General features: G+C 39.7%; 1 protein-coding gene across 1 annotated transcript in view; it reads left to right on the top strand.

The window, feature by feature from the left end:
- The window catches only part of LOC104606092 (rho GTPase-activating protein 7-like), a 124,538-nt gene that overhangs the window by 76,309 nt on the left and 31,757 nt on the right, over positions 1-16,472 (top strand). The window contains exons 13-14 of the mRNA XM_010271138.3: positions 6,709-6,930; positions 8,346-8,687. Coding sequence (XP_010269440.2) covers positions 6,709-6,930; positions 8,346-8,687 — 564 coding nt within the window. The remainder of the gene's footprint in view (positions 1-6,708; positions 6,931-8,345; positions 8,688-16,472) is intronic.

The following is a 16,472-nucleotide window of genomic DNA, read 5'->3' on the forward strand; positions in this document are numbered from 1 at the left end:
CCTCCTCGGACTCGAACTATGTCCTTTGCCACGGGCTCCCCCTGAATCTCTACCCCCAGTACGACCACCACTACGGTTATATGTAGGTCCACCACCACCACTCCGGCCATATACCAGACAATTGCTACCACTACAGCCAGACTGAGCACCCCGAGCTCCTCCTCTAACACCACGGCCCCTCGATACTACAAAGGCTGACCTATCGGAAACATTAGAGTTTTCAATAGATCCAATAGAAATCCTCTGAAGTCGAGCAAACACCTCTTTTAAGGAAGGGAGAGTTGACCCTCCTAGTATCTAAACCCACACTGGTTCATACTCAGATTTCAGCCCCACTAAAAATCGAGTCACATCAAACTGTTATCTCTGCTGTTGCTGAATTTTGACATCAGAAGTGAGGGGATGATAAACATTCAACTCATTACGAACGTTTCTCATACTAGCATAGTACTCCTCAAGACTTTGATTGCCCTGTTGTAGATTAAAGTATTTTTGATACAACTGATATACTCTGGTTGTATTGTCTTGGCCAGAATACAACTTCTTGGCATGGTACCACTCATCTTTGGTAGTGTCAAGAAACATGAAATTTACACTAATCTTGGGTTCCATACTGTTCCATAACCATGTGATAATCTGTGCATCCTCTTGTTCCCAGTCATCATACTCATGAGAAACAGTGAAGGGTTTTTCTTCCCTTATGTGTTTCACCCTCTTCTTAGCCTTAAGAAAAACTTCTATAGATTTAGCCCAAGGTACTTAATTCTCTCCATGAAGTTTAAAGGAGGTCATTTGAACATTCAGGTAATCAGTAGGGACCATCACATTAGACTTGCCATCACTGCTGTCTCCCATTGCTGAATTCTGTTATTGCTGAATTCGGCACACTGCACACTAGACCACACCACACACTGATCACACTGGTTTCAGCACTTGTTATTGCTGAAGATTGCACTTTTTACCCCACAAACCCTACCCCACGACTACCTGAAATCTCACCACACTATATGCAAACCACTCCCCCTTTGAATCACACTGAAATCAGCATAAACCCTATAACACTACAGTTTGAAGTCCCACCATACGATCTAAAACATACGTATTATTTGATTCACAACAAAAAAATTGCATAGAAATCTCTTACCTCATCACCTGAAAATCAGACTACACAAAAATCAGATCACACAAGACACCCACTGCACCACACGAATCAGCCCTCTTCTCTTCATCGATTAGGTGAGAGCTTCTTAGAAACCACAACAACCGACCACGAACACCACAACTGAGGCATAGAAACCTCCAAGGGAAGAGGGTGACCGCTCCTCTTTAGCCCTTTCCCTTATCTCCAACCGATGACAAAGAAACCAAGAGAAAACCCTAGACTGGGTGCACTGAAAACAGAAATCCAGGTAGATCCGAGTTGCTTAGTTGAGCTTTGGTACCATATTATAATTCGGCCTTCCCTTGAGTCCTGCTAGTCTAACAGCCAAGAAGAGAGGAGAAGAAAGAAGAAAGAAGAGAGAGAGAGAAAGAAGAAAAGAAGAGAACAAAAGTCTGGTTCGAATGAGAGAAAAATTACCTCTCCCATTCAGCCAGATATGTTTTATATTACTAACATAATGGAAAAGACACACGTGCTCCTACTTAAGTGAGGAACACTAGTTCTAACATAATATTACACATCAGTAACCTCAACATAAGTATAAAGATAGAAATACCCCTACATACTCGACACTAACAACACTTATGGGCCTTTGGTTCAAATTTATGTCTCCGGGTACTAGAAATGTGTACATAACAGGTGCAGCCAAAGACACAAAGGAGAAGAGAAAAAAGGTCCTTATCTAGATAAAGAAGGTTCAAAGGAGACTTAAAGCCCAAAACTCTAGATGGCATACGATTGATTAGGTATGTTGCAGTGAGAACATCCCCCCAGAACTTTGTAGGAACATGTGAGGCAAAAAAAATGCTTCTTGCTACTTCAACTATGTGGTGATTCTTCCTCTCAGTTATCCATTTTGTTTTGGAGTACGAACACAAGAGCTCTGGTGGATGACCCCAAAGTTAGTGAGATAAGAGGTGAGGTGTTTCTCAAAGTATTCTTTTGCATTATTAGACCTAAAATATTTTGATTCTTGTATCAAACTGGGTAAGAACAAATTCATGGAATTGTCTTATAAGCTTGGGAACTTCATCACAAGATCTCATAAAAAATAACCAAGTATACCAAGAAAAATCGTCAATGGACAAGATAAAATATCGATAACCACCCATAGAAGGGCAAGTGGTATGGCCCCCACACATCAGAGTGCACAATATGAAAAGGAAAAGTGGATCTCTTATTACTTAAAGGATAAGTGCTTCTACAATGTTTTGATAACTCACAAGACTCACAATGAAGACTAGACAAGTTAATTCCCTTAACCAACTCTGGGAATAAATGACTCAAAGCAGAAAAGGATAAATGACCCAAACGAAAATGACATAACATGACACGACTAAAAAACTCTGAAGAAGTAGACCCAAAAGCAATTCTTTCAGGTTGTCCTTGGCTTTGTCCAGTAGTATCTAGCAGATATATCCCATTCGCCTCATGGCCACTCCCAATCACTTTCTAAGACTTCAGGTCCTAAAAAACACAATAAGAAGGAAAGAAGGTTACACTGCAGTTTAAGGATATAGTTAGGCTACTCATTGACATCAAATTGCTATGCAGTCTAGGGACATGAAGGACAAATGTAAGGGAAAGGGAGTTTGTGGCCTTGATGACTCCCTTGCCAAAGATGGGAAAAAGAGAGCCATCAGCTAGGGTAATCTTATCATGGCCAGAAAGTAAGTCATAAGAGCTAAACAGAGAGGAAATGCTGGTCATATGATCAGAAGCACCAGAATCAATAATCCAAGGGATCCTACAATTATTTGAGATGGCTACATGGTTGGCAGTAGCACGTATACCTGAATGAGCAAATGTAGACGTAGTTGGGTTGCCTGAAGAGTTGGAGGAGGTGGCTGCACTCTCAAGGTGGCTGATCATCCTTCCATATTTCTTATCTAAAACTGTGGCTATATTGGGACTCCCGGTCTTCCCATTTTTGACCTTCTTTTGAAAACGAGGTGGAATAAGATTTGGATGTAGCTTCCAATATTTATCCTTTGTATGTCTTGGTTTCTTACAATATTCACATATAACCTCCTTCTTCCCTGTACCACCTGTAGTCATCTTAGGTTTCAACCCCATATTAGCAAAATGGTCAACTAGAATAGTTCTTTAACCTGAACCAGCCTTCTGCTCTCCTTATTGCTCACCATGGCATAAGCTTGAGACAAAGATACATTGTCTTTAGCGAGGATATCCTGTCTGGTAATATCGAACTCTAGATTCAGCCCTATCCGGAATTCAAAAACCCTATTCCTCTCAACTAATATTCTATATGTCTCCGCATCATTTGTACTTTCCCTAGACAACTGTTTCCATGAGATCTATCTCTTGCCACAAGGATTTCAGCATTGAGAAGTAGACTGCTAAAGGTCTCTCCCCCTACCTTAGATTATTCACATCTCTTCTTAACTTATATGCTCTGGCCACATGCAGTTTTTATAAATAGGTTTCAGCAACACTATCCCATATTTCCTTAGCAGAATTCATCCACAAATAGTGCTAACTAATTTGTGGTTGCATCAAATTCACTAACCACCCAATAATAGTGTAATTCTCTTGCAACCATTTCTCATAAGATGGGTCATCTTCCTTTGGTGCTTTCTTGCTCCCGGAAATATACCCCCATTTGCCTCTACTACAAACATGTTCTTTATTGATTGTGACCATGCTAGATAGTTAGTCCCATCAAGCTTGACTTTGGTCACAGCCATTAAAGAGTCTACAAGTGCTCCCGGGACCTGTCCGGACTCTGAGCCCAACTTACTTTCAACTCCAGAGACATCTATCTTCCTCGAACAACTCCAAAAACAATTTCAGATGACAAATAATGATGACAGGAAATAGAAAACACCAAGTTCCAACCTTTACAGATCCCTAACGGCCAACTGTGTCTCACCCAGAACCCGAGAGAAATAGAAAAAAGACAGCCGCTCCCTGTAGGCTTCACAGAACTCCACAAAGCTTGGATTGATCTTCAAGGTTAACAAAATGAACCCCTTCAGCCACTGAGCGCCAAGGTGAATCTTCCTGTGGAACCTGCAATCAGAACTCTCTAGTTGATTAGGGTTTTGGGCACAAATTCCAAAGACTGTCAAAACGTTGAATAGGATATCTTTCTTTTCTCCAAAAAACCACTACCAACTGGGCTGAATATCTTCTTCAATCAATCATTCGATTCAACTCTCCATACACAGTGTATGGGAAAAAAAAAGAAAAAAAGGGTAAAGAAAGAAAAGGAACCTGCTCTGGTACCAAGAAGAAAACAATCTAAAAGGAATAAGAGAACTGATTAAAAAAGGGGAAAAAACAGAGGAGATAGCAGCAGCAAGAAGAAGAAGAAGAAGAGTTTGGTCGTGAGAAGGGCGAGGAGAAGAGTTATTCGTACATCCCCTCCTTTCCCTAATCTTTTCATTAAGAATTAATCACTATTTTCTGAAATTACAAGTAGGCCCTTAATTGGGCGGCTAGCTAATTAAACAAAATAAAAGAGTTTAACAGGCCCATAAGAGAAGGCCCATTAAAAAAAATAGAACAGAAATATAAAGATAAGTAACAACTGTGGGCTATAGGTCATTCGGCCCATCTTCTCTGCATAGATCTTTACTTCCCAATATCTAAACCCTAATAGATTCAGTCATGGGGTTCAGTCCCAAAAGAAGCAAAAACCCGTTGCTAAGAGACTAGAGATTTGTAGGCCCTTATAATCTGCATCACATTTCCAATCTATATTCTGATAGTGATCCAATTCTTTCTAGATGAAGGCTAAACCTGAGTAGTATGTGGAAAGACTCCTCTCCCTTTCTTGCAGGTTGATGAAGCAGCTTGCAACTGATAAATCTTTGCATAATGGCGTTGCTTTGAATATGTAGATAATAGATTTAGCTTGCTCCCAAATCTCAAAAGCAGTTTCTGTCCACATGAATGTCTTCCTCACCTGTGGCAGCATGGACAGTAACAACCACGACATGACCATGCTGTTGTCTTGGTCTCACCTATCATGGTCTGCACACCTTGAGTTTGGTTCTTTAGTCTTACCATTAATATAACCTATCTTCCTCCTTGCATTTATGTAGAGTTTAATCCCCTACGGCTGTAGGTAAGTTCATGTCTAATCCTCCACTCACTCCATTGTGACCAGAGGACACACCGGAGACAAGTAAATCCTCAGAAGACACGCTAGAAAGAGCTGATTACACTATTTCATTCACAAAGAGCAGCAGGAAAGAATGAAACTATCACCGCTGTTACGAGAATACTTTTCACATAAACCAGAACTATAAGATCATTCCCCTTTGTTCGAACCAAAGAAGGCACATTACCACACTGCTGAAAAGAGTTGCAGAATAAAACAGCTATATTTCTGGTCTGGACAGACCCACCCCACAAGGACCATTTCACCCTATTTGAGGCCACACAAATACAACAAACACCAGAAACAACATATTGAACTGCTGTTACAGCTGATACAGGTTATCCAGACCAACACAACTCGGCTACCGGGGTACAAAAATGGATCACATGATCTACATGGGGCTGAGAACACCTTCACAGCATCTGTTCACCCCTTTTACAGGGGGTTTCTTGGCACACGACCTAGAAAAGAAGGAAAAAACAGCAGAAAAAAACACTTACAGAACAGTCAATGTACTTTCCTCTAGATTTGATCAAAAAGGAAGAAAATCTGAAGAAGAAACATTTGATCAAACTGTCTTTAATCCCAAAACCGATGCTCTGGTACCATGTTTTTTTTGTAGAATGTATTGGAGAATCAGTGGAGAGAAGCAAGAAGAGAGGAGAAAAGGATTTTGAGTCAAAAAGATAGGCTGGTGGTGCCAGCACTTATATTTATATTGTGACAACCCAACTAATAAAATAAATACAAGTACAAAGACAAAAATGCCCCTGAGGCATATGTACTTTCCTCTAGATTTGATCAAAAAGGAAGAAAATCTGAAGAAACATTTGATCAAACTGTCTTTAATCCCAAAACCGATGCTCTGGTATCATGTTTTTTTCATAGAATGTATTGGAGAATCAGTGGAGAGAAGTGAGAAGAGAGGAGAAAAGGATTTTGAGTCAAAAAGATAGGCTGGTGGTGCCAGCACTTATATTTATATTGTGACAACCCAACTAATAAAATAAATACAAGTACAAAGACAAAAATGCCCCTGAGGCATAAGTACAACTCCTGTTAACACTTTCCATGTTCAATTTTCATTATTGCATTCTTTTGTTGCTGGTATTCTATTTATTGCCTAATGTGTTGCAGTATTCAATGAATGCCAGGGGTTGCTCACTGGGGGGTGGGGGTTGAGACGAGCACAAGTTTTCACCATGTATAGTTCTTAATAGACTTGAATAATAGGGCCTAGCTTTAACCATTAATAGAGTTCATGGGGTGGAGGGGGTACTTCTGGGGGCCCATCTTTGAAGATTTCTTGGTTCTGTTCTCCCATGGCTTGGCTAGTGAACCCATTGTTTATAGTGTGTACTGTCTAGGCATGTTGTTTCTAATTGTGCTTAGCCATTTGTGTTACATTTTTTTTCAGGATGATAATCTACATAGGTGCTCTCTTTCAGCTGATTCTCAGATGGAAAACAGTGGAAGTGAGGAGTCTACTGATGATGAAAATCTTGATACGAAAGAGAATGGATACCATGATGCAGAAAATGAAGTTGATCCAGAAATAGATAATGATCCTGAACGTGTGTTCAGTGGAAAATTGAGTGAAAGCAGTGGTTATGCTGGCAGTGATTTTTATGATTACAAGGTTTGGTTTCTCTTTCTACAGAAAATCTGTTTCTTTAGCTCCTATGTTTTTTGTGTAATTTTTCACAATGCAATGTACATAGTTATTATATTACATATTTCCTTGTCCTTGTAATTTTGAACTGAGAGATCTCACTACTTTTTGGTTGAAAATTCATCTCATTTGGTTGCATAGGTAGAGACCATACTGCATAATGAAAGTGGAAAAGGTAATTTGTTATATTGGGTGCTTGGCACACCTTCATATTTGTATATGTTCATCTTGGAGAATCTGAATACGTTGCTTTTGGCTTGGTGGGTTACAGGTTTTAGTCGAAAGGAAAAAAAATTCTATAGAACATACTACTTCTTGCTTTTTCTTGGGTCATTTGGAAAGAGTGCAATCAATGGATCTTTGAGTTGAAGGCCTGTACCATTGAGGCAGTTGTCAATAGGAATGGTAATTGATTCTAGACGAGGGTGGATAAGCAATTTCAATGGGCCACCACCTAGCAGCTCCACTCCCTAGGTTTTATTGCAAAAAACAATCATTTTTTACTAATAATTACCAATGATCTTCATCAAATAATTATAAACTTAACATCAAAACATAGAAAATCAACATATTCATGAGAAGAAAAAGAAGCAAGAAAAGAGAACTCGGAGAACATAGGGTGTCAACCCTCTTTTTATGTGTTGATCAGGTAAAAATGAATAAATTTATTGTAATAATATCTATTACAATATTGTAATCTAACAAAATAAAAAATAAAAAATATTATATGGTATCTTGTATAAAAACAACTAAGTGCTCAAGAGACGTAACCCTCCCATGGGTGCCTTGTCACCTATGTATCACCTTGAGAACTATTTCCTAAAGGGAGGTCTAAGCACAGCTGTAGATAAGGTTGATCCACTGGAATGTTGGTATGTATGGAGGTCCCGGGGAAGTTTCATAATTTCTTTTTTGACTTTGTGGTTTTCATTCTGTTCCTGTTTCTGGATTCCCAACCAAAACCCATTTTTTCTTGAAGGGAAGAAAGAAAAAGATCTCTGGTACTTCTACTGACTGATGACTGATGGAGGATAAAGTGTAATGAAACTCAAGATTCTAGGTTTGAGTTTCTTTGTATAGAACACCTATTTCAGTCGAGGTTTAAATGTTGATAATAATGGTAATTTCAATCATCCAAATATAGGAAAGGTGTTGGAAATTTTCAGTAAAAACCGTAGACATGGTGGAAATATTGAGTAGTTATTACTGGGGAGTATGTTCAGTTCTAGTAATATTTCACGTTGGTACCCATTGAAAAGGAAATATGTTGACGTTTTAAACCATGATTTAACTCTCCTTTTGTAAGTTTTTGTCTGTCTTTGTATATTTGTTTCTTTTAGTTGATCATTTGAGTCAGTTCAACTTTTTGAATGAATCCACAGGCATTTGGAGGTGATGATTCAGATGTTGAATCCCTTAGAAACAATCATACTCTGGGAATGAGTCTGAAGCAAATTGTAGATTCTGAAAAGTTGCTTAATGATTCCAATATCCTACTTAATGAGCAGAAAGGATCATTGAAAAAAGGAAGTGAGAATCCAGTGAGTGAGATGGATGCAACTAGCAATTTGCCTGGTGATGTATCTCATCGCTCAATGGGAGAGATTCTGCCAGGACTTTCCGTGCCAATGCCTGGACCTGAATCTTGTGCAGAAAGGCCTTTGAGTAAACTAAATGGCTCCAACCACAATGGGAAGCGCTCAAACTTTAGGGGAAAGAATGCTGTGAGTTGTGTCATCATTTGCTAAATAATTCCTGTCTTGGCATAATTTTAGAATTAGTTTAGCTTAATGTCTTTGATGTGTATTGCTGATCCTAAAAAGAAAAAAAAAAGTCTTTGATGTGTATGGTGTGTTGAGCTAACTTGTGGTGTGCTTGTGAATGTGTATGGTATTGTTTTTCAAAACAAAATCATACACATTAATGAATATCCTCTAAAGGAGTCAGGTATTTGGTTCATTCAGTGGTTTCTTATGTTATCCAAATACAACATTAAGCATTACCAACAAGAGGAGCAACAATACATTCCTTTGAGCGAACAGACTGAAATGAACATGGCAAACTAAGGGAAATTTTATGATGGTAGTAGCTATGGCTGATGACAAGAAATTTCAGGCACAACAATCAATGTATGGGTTGATGATGATCTTATCCTTACCAGAGATGGATAGACCAGGCAACCACTGCTCCACTCTTTATGAGTGGTAAATCTGCCTATGGAGAGAACTGTAGAAACGAGTGAAAATTTAGTTTTGTGGGTTGTTTGTTGATGTTTGCTTTATTTCTTGTTTGCTTATTAGTTATGGGCTTTCCCTTATGTGCTGGATCACTGTCTTATTTGTTTATTATAGTTATAACTACTGCTGCCTTATGAGGGGCAGTCTTGTAATTCTTCCTATTATACCTTAAAGTATAAAAACATTGGGGACTCTATTGAGTCCCACGATCTATTTTCTTTGTCATGCAGTATTTGTCCAGTTGGCTGCATGAGGTAATCAGAATGCTGGAGTTCATGGAGTTTTCTAGCCTGGTTTGGTGACTTTTGGAGAGAGTTTGCTTCCTCTCAGTGTTGGACTTGGAGAAAGCCCCAAAAGTCAAGGATAAACCAAAGATTGAGGTAATTGTCAATAAGATGAACGTTAGAGAGTCTAGAACCACATTTTTTTTTTATCAGTAACAGAAAACTTTCATTAATTAAGAAAAAAGTTTAAATACAAAGGTGGGGGGGAGGTAAACTCTCTTACCTCACCCTCAAAAGGAAAATTATAGTGTAGCCTAAAACAAATGACTTCTTCCCACCCCCTGTTTAGCCAAAGCATCTGCAAATGAATTGGTTCATCTTTTAACCTACTGGATACACACATCCATTCCTTGAGTTAACCACTTGAATTGCCTTAGTTTATTAGTGTATGTCCATAACCCATCATTTGTCTTCTCTATCCAGCCAATTACCACTTGCAAATCTCGTTCAATAATCATCTTGTTTATATTTAGTTCCTTAGCCCTTTTCACCCCTTCCAATGTTATAGGGGCTATAATATTAGAATACATCAATACTCTCCACACTCCCCCTCAAACTGAAGCAAAGTCATAAGCATCAGTTTGCCCACAAGAAATAGATGTCTTGCCCTCGTTATGACCTTGGTAAAAATGTCGACAATTTGCGTACTGGAGGCCACATGAGGAAGAGAAATAGATCCATCAAGAAACATGTCTCGGATAAAGTGATAATCCACCTCAATGTGTTTAGTCCTCTCATGAAAAACGAGACAATCTTGATAGCACTGGTGTTGTCAGCATAAAGAGTAATCGGAGTTGGAAGATGGACACCAAGATCATCAAAGAGGTATTGTAGCCAAACAATTTCACTACAGACAGATGACATAGCTTTTGTAGAGGACTTGGAGACTATTGTTTCTTGCATTTCCAGGAAATAAGGAAATTACCCATGAAGATGCACCAACCTGTAGTAGAGCGTATGGTGTCGGGGCAACCTACCCAATTAGCATCAGCATAGGCCCACAACTGAATAAAAGAGGAGGCTGAAAAGAATAGGCCCTGGGATAACATGCCACGAATATATCGAATAATCCGATGAGCAATAGTTAAATGAGGTTGACAAGGGGCAAAAACAAATTGAATCTAAACCGCATGGGAGATGTTAGGACTAGTCATCATAAGATAAATGAAAGAACCCACAAGTTGTCGATTGAGTGTGGCATCAAGAAGTAATGGACCCTCTATTTTGGATAACTTGACATTCAATTCCTAGTGAGTATCAACTTGCTTGTCATTAGTGAGATCAGCCAACTTAATAAGATCAGATGCATACTTTTGTTGATGGATGAAGCATCCGCGATCACTTCGTTGAACCTCAAAGTCCTAGGAAGTAGGAAGTAGGTGAGGGCACCCAAATCCTTCATATTCAATGAACTATGAAGTAGGGATTTAAGTTCTCTAATTCCCTCATCATCGTCCCCTGTCAACAACATACCATTAACATACAGAAGGAGGATTGTGATGCCTTGAGATCTTCTACAAACAAATAGAGAATAGTTAGAGGAACTTTGGCTATAGCTTGCAGCAACAACATCATAGAATTTCTCAAACCAGGCCCAAGGAGCCTGTTTCAAACCATAGAGAGACTTCTATTTGCAAACAAGCAAGGGATCACTATAGTACCCTGGAGGAGGTTTCATATACATTATCTCCTTGAGCTGGCCATGAAGAAAGGCATTCTTCACATCCAACTGATGAATAGACCAAGAGTGTACAGTTGATAGAGCTAGAAGAACACAACTTGCAGTAATCTTAGCAACTAGGGCAAATGTCTCTTCATAATCTAAACCATATTCTTATGTGAACCCTTGGGCAACAAGGTGAGCCTTATATTTTTCTTAAGAGCCATCATATTTCAATTTTATAGTGTAGACCCATTGACTCCCAATAACAGAAGCATCTAAGGGTGCAGGGACAAGATCCAACTGCCATTCTCGTGTAAGGCATTGATCTTGCATCCATAGTTGCTTTCCAATGAGGACTGCTTCTAGCTTGTTGGTAGGCTCGAGGAATATTTGTAGAGGATAGGACTGCAGAAAAGGAACTATGGTTTGAAGGAAAACCATGGTGGTCAGGAGGTTTAGAAATGGAGTAGACTGACGAAGAAGAACAAAAGTAAGAGGATTATCTAAAACAAGAGGAGTATCACTTTACTAGGATGATTTGAACCGGTAGGAAGGGGGGGGGGGGCAGTGTCAACAGACCCAGAGTAGAATACAAAATTCTGAGGATGAAGAATGGATGATACGACCCTACCCCAAGGGTCCTTTATATAGAAAGTGAAACTACAAAAATTACAAAGAGGCCCTTGTAGGGATGAAGTGAAAATAATAATAAATAAGAAAACAATACAATAAGGACTACAATAAAATGGTACATCAGGGAGTTTCTTCACACTCCCCCTCAAACTGATGCAGAGGCATTAGCATTAGTTTGCTTACTAGAAATAAGTGTTTGGATCTCGTCATGGCCTTTGTGAAGATGTCAGCAACTTGTGTATTAGAGGTAACATGAGGGAGAGAGATAGAGTTTGCAAGAAGCAGATCACGGATAAAGTGGCAGTCCACCTCAATATGCTTTGTCCTTTCATGAAAGACAGGATTAGAAGCAATTTTAATAGCACTAGTGTTATCCGCATACAGAGGAATGGGCGTAGGAGAGGAATGTCCTAACTCCTGAAATAAAGATTGAAGCCAAACAATTTCACTACAAACAAATGACATTGCCTTATACTCTGCTTCTGTAGAGGACTTGGAAACAGTTTGTTGTTTCTTGCACTTCCATGATATTAGAGTCACCCATGAAGACACACCACCTGGTAGTGGAGGGTCATGTGTCGGGGCATCCAGCCCAATTTGCATCAGCATAGGCCTTTAGTTGGAGAGAAGAAGATGAAGAGAAGAAAAGACCCTGTGATAAAGAACCTCGAATATAGCGGATGATTTGATGCACCACAGTCAAATGAGGTTGACGAGGTGTAGAGACAAACTGACTAACAACTTGAACTGCATGTCAGATGTTAGGCTGAGTCATGGTCAGATAGATGAGAGACCCTACAAGTTGTCGATAGAGGGAAGCATCAGGAAGCAGGGAGCCTTCTGATTTGGATAATTTGACATTCAACTCCAAGGGAGTATCAACCTGTTTATTATCGCTGAGGTTGGCCAACTTAACAAGATTAGAGGCATACTTGTGTTGGCAGACAAAATAACCTCGGGAGCTCTGTTGGACATCAAGTCCTAAGAAATAGTTAAGAGGGCCGAGATCCATCATGTGGAAGGAACTATGGAAAAGAGACTTGAGGTCCTGGGTTCCTTCTATATCATCTCAGTCAATAGTATGTCATCCACATACAATAATAGAATGGTAAGGCCCTGGGGTCTTTAGAGATGGTCATCCGATGCACTTTGGCTATATCCGGCTTGCACGACAATATCTCTGAATTTTTCAAACCAAGCTCGAGGGGCTTGTTTGAGCCCATAGAGGGACTTCTTTAGTCGACAAATGAGGGAGGGATCACTACAGTACCCTGGAGGAGGTTTCATATATACTGTTTCCTTGAGATGCCCGTGTAAAAAGGCATTTTTTCACATCCAGTTGAAAGATTGTCCAAGAGTGAGCAACAAAGAGGGCTAAAAGAACACGAACTGTAGTAACCTTGGCTACTGGAGCGAAAGTCTCTTCATAGTCAATGCCATACTCCTGCTTATATCCCTGTGCCACAAGCCTGGCTTTGTAATGGTCCAAAGACCCTTCAGATTTCAGCTTGATGGAATAGACCCATTTGCTCACAATAATAAAGCCATCTAGAGGTGTTGGGACAAGGACCCAGATGTCATTCTCATGCAAAGCTTGAATCTCTGCATCCATGGCTTCTTGCCACTGAGAGCTGCTACTTGCTTGCTGGTAAGAACGGGGAATATCTGTAGAGGTCAAAACAGCAGAGAAGGAGCTATGGTTTGAAGGAAAACCATAGCGGTCAGGTGGTCTAAATATACGAGCAGAACGACGTAAAGGAATAGGAGGAATAATTGAGGAATCTAAAACTGGGCATCACTTACTGAGTTGTCTGTGATGGGCGAGAGATCCGGACGAGGAGGAAGAGGGGTCATAGGTGTAGGAGTTGGACCATGAACCCGCTTGCGAGAGAAGACGAGAAGTTCCTTCTTATCACATTTTGAGAGATACAAATTCAATGTGCCGAGGGATCTTAACAAATGAATCCCTTGTGGTTCGGGCTATACCCCACAAAAGCACACATGACAGACTGAGTCGAAAGCTTTGAACGTTCATGAGGAGGAAGATGAACAGAGCATAGACACCCAAAGACATGAAGATGGGAAACATCTTGGGGGATCCAAACATCTTTTGATGAGGAGAAATGTTAGCAAGCACAGAAGATGGGATACAATTGATCAAATATACTATAGTGCTAGCGGCCTCAACCCAAAATGTGGGAGGCACATGTGGTTCTTGTAGGAGAGTCCTTAAAACACTAAGAATGCGACCATTCTTTCTTTCCGCCACACCATTTTGCTGAGGAATGTCTGGGCAGCATTATTGGACTTGTATGCCATGATGTTTCAACTAAGCCAAAAAATCTCCATTACTGTATTCTCCCCTTGAGTTTGTGCGTAAGATGAAACAACCTACAGGTTGGAAAAACTTCTGATTTGTGTTTGAGAAAGTAGATCCAAGTGTACCTGGTACAGTCATCAATAAATAGCATAGAATACTTGTATCCCATCCGAGAGACAACAAAAGAAGTCCAACATCACTATGAATAATTTCAAAAGGCAAAGTAGCATTTCAGCTCGGTGAGTGAACGGTAAAATATGACTCTTACTCAAACAACAAGAAACACAAGATGTATCAAAGGATTTCATAGAAGGAATTTTAGTTTTAATAAAACCAGACTCAAACAAGTATTTAAGTTTATTAGAATTTGGGTGGCCCAAGTGTTTATGCCATAGATCCCAAACATTGTTTCTTTGGCTCAAAACAGGACTCAATGTAGAAGAGCTAAAAAAAGTAGAGGATGATGCTGATGGAGATTTCTTAAACTCCAATACAAACAAGCGGCCCATCCTACTCCCCTTCCCTTTCACCTTCCCAGTGCACTGGTTCTGAATCAAACAACCATCAGAAGAAAATGTTAGAATATGACCTTCATCAACTAATTGACCAACTGAAATAAGGTTAGCAGTAAGATTAGGAACAAGGAAGGTTTTAGCAAGGGACAAGGAATTTGAGGGAGAAAGTTTGATACACAAGTCATCACTCCCGATGATGTCAAGTTTCTCACCATTAGCAGTGACAATGTGTCTATGGTTGGTTTCAGACAATATGTTTGAAGGTTCAGGATAGGCCCCAATCATATGATATGTAGCACCAGAATCAATTATCCAAATAGAAGAAGAGCAATAACCGAAGAACTCACCAGATAGGCCGATAACAGAAAAGGTAGATGAGATGGCTGAAGATACCAATTGTTGTATCTCTTCTTTATTCATGGAAGCAGAGGATTCTCCCTTGGCAATAGGGGTATCGGACACTCGTCCATCAAACTCTTGATAAGCTCGTGGCTGATTCTTCTTCATGGGTCCCTTGGGTGGACGAATTGGACAATCCGGAATGATATGTCCATGTTGTTTGCAATATGTGCATACATTCTTCTTTTTGCAATGATATGTCCATATCCTTTACATTCATAGCATTGAGTTTTAGAAGGGTCCTTTCCACCAGATTTCTTATTTTCTCGTGCAAGAAAAATAGTATCCATCCCTGAATCAGGATGTTTCCCTTCTATGTTTGTAGCAGTTAGGAGTCTAGTTTCTTCCCTCAACAACTCTCCCATTACAGAGTTCAAGTCTGGAAGAGTTCCTCTACTCAAAATATTTGACCTGATTATTTCATACTCAGGTCTCAGCCTAATGAGAAATTAGTTAACTTTCCTATTTTCAAAATGTTTCTGCAAATACTTGACACATTCAATGGGATCAGAGGGTTCAATATGAACAAGTTCATATTCAGCCCAAAGATCAATAAAGCCTGAATAGTATTCTTGTATCTTTTTGTTCCCTGGCAATAAGCAAAGATTTCAGATTCAATCTGGTATTGCCGTGACATATTGGACTGATGATAAACCTTTTTCAAGTAGGCATACATCTCATAGGCAGTCCTCAGTCTTCTCATAGGAACACTAATGTGAGGCACAATGGAGCTCAAAATCCAAGAGACTAACTTTCCATTGTCAAGCTTCCATTGTGTATAGGCTTTACTATTTAGCCTCATCGTCATCAGGTTTACTTACAATCCCATTCAAGTAACCTTCAAGTCCCTTTCCCTCAACATAGAAATCAAAATGGAACTTCCACATATTGTAGTTAGTTCCATCAAATTTTACAGGGAGAAAATCAACATTTTCATTCATCATAAACGAGCTATAAAACAGCCCAGAATAGCAGTACTGAAGTTGGAAAATAACTCAAAACAACAATGAACAAGGCAGAAAAAAAAATTACTTAAGCTGAACATAGTATTCTTCAGAAAAGTAAAGTGAGGGCTGAGGCATGAAACACAGACAAATCCAAGGTAACTTCAGCAGGAAACTTTAGAGAAGAATGAAAAATCCTCCAATAGCTCCACGGAATTAGGGCAGCACAAACTAGGGTTCCAAGGACTGATAACCAAGAGAAGAAAATACCCTAGGGCAGCACAAAAACTAGGGTTCCAAGGACTGGTAACAGTCGATTATGACAATAGTGTGATGCACCAACCTGAGATGAGAGGTTTTCCAGATCAGTTTTGAAGAGAGGACCTGATGTCTGTTGAAGTTCCTCAGTTAGAAGGAGAAACCAGGTTCGAATACTGCTGCTGATGACTCTTTAATCTGTGACTGTTCAAAACTGAACCATAGAGAGAAAGGCTGCTGCTGCCCAGGAGAAATC

This window comes from Nelumbo nucifera, chromosome 2 (genome assembly GCF_055504915.1).
Source record: "Nelumbo nucifera cultivar China Antique chromosome 2, China Antique-T2T, whole genome shotgun sequence".
Lineage (NCBI taxonomy): Eukaryota > Viridiplantae > Streptophyta > Magnoliopsida > Proteales > Nelumbonaceae > Nelumbo > Nelumbo nucifera.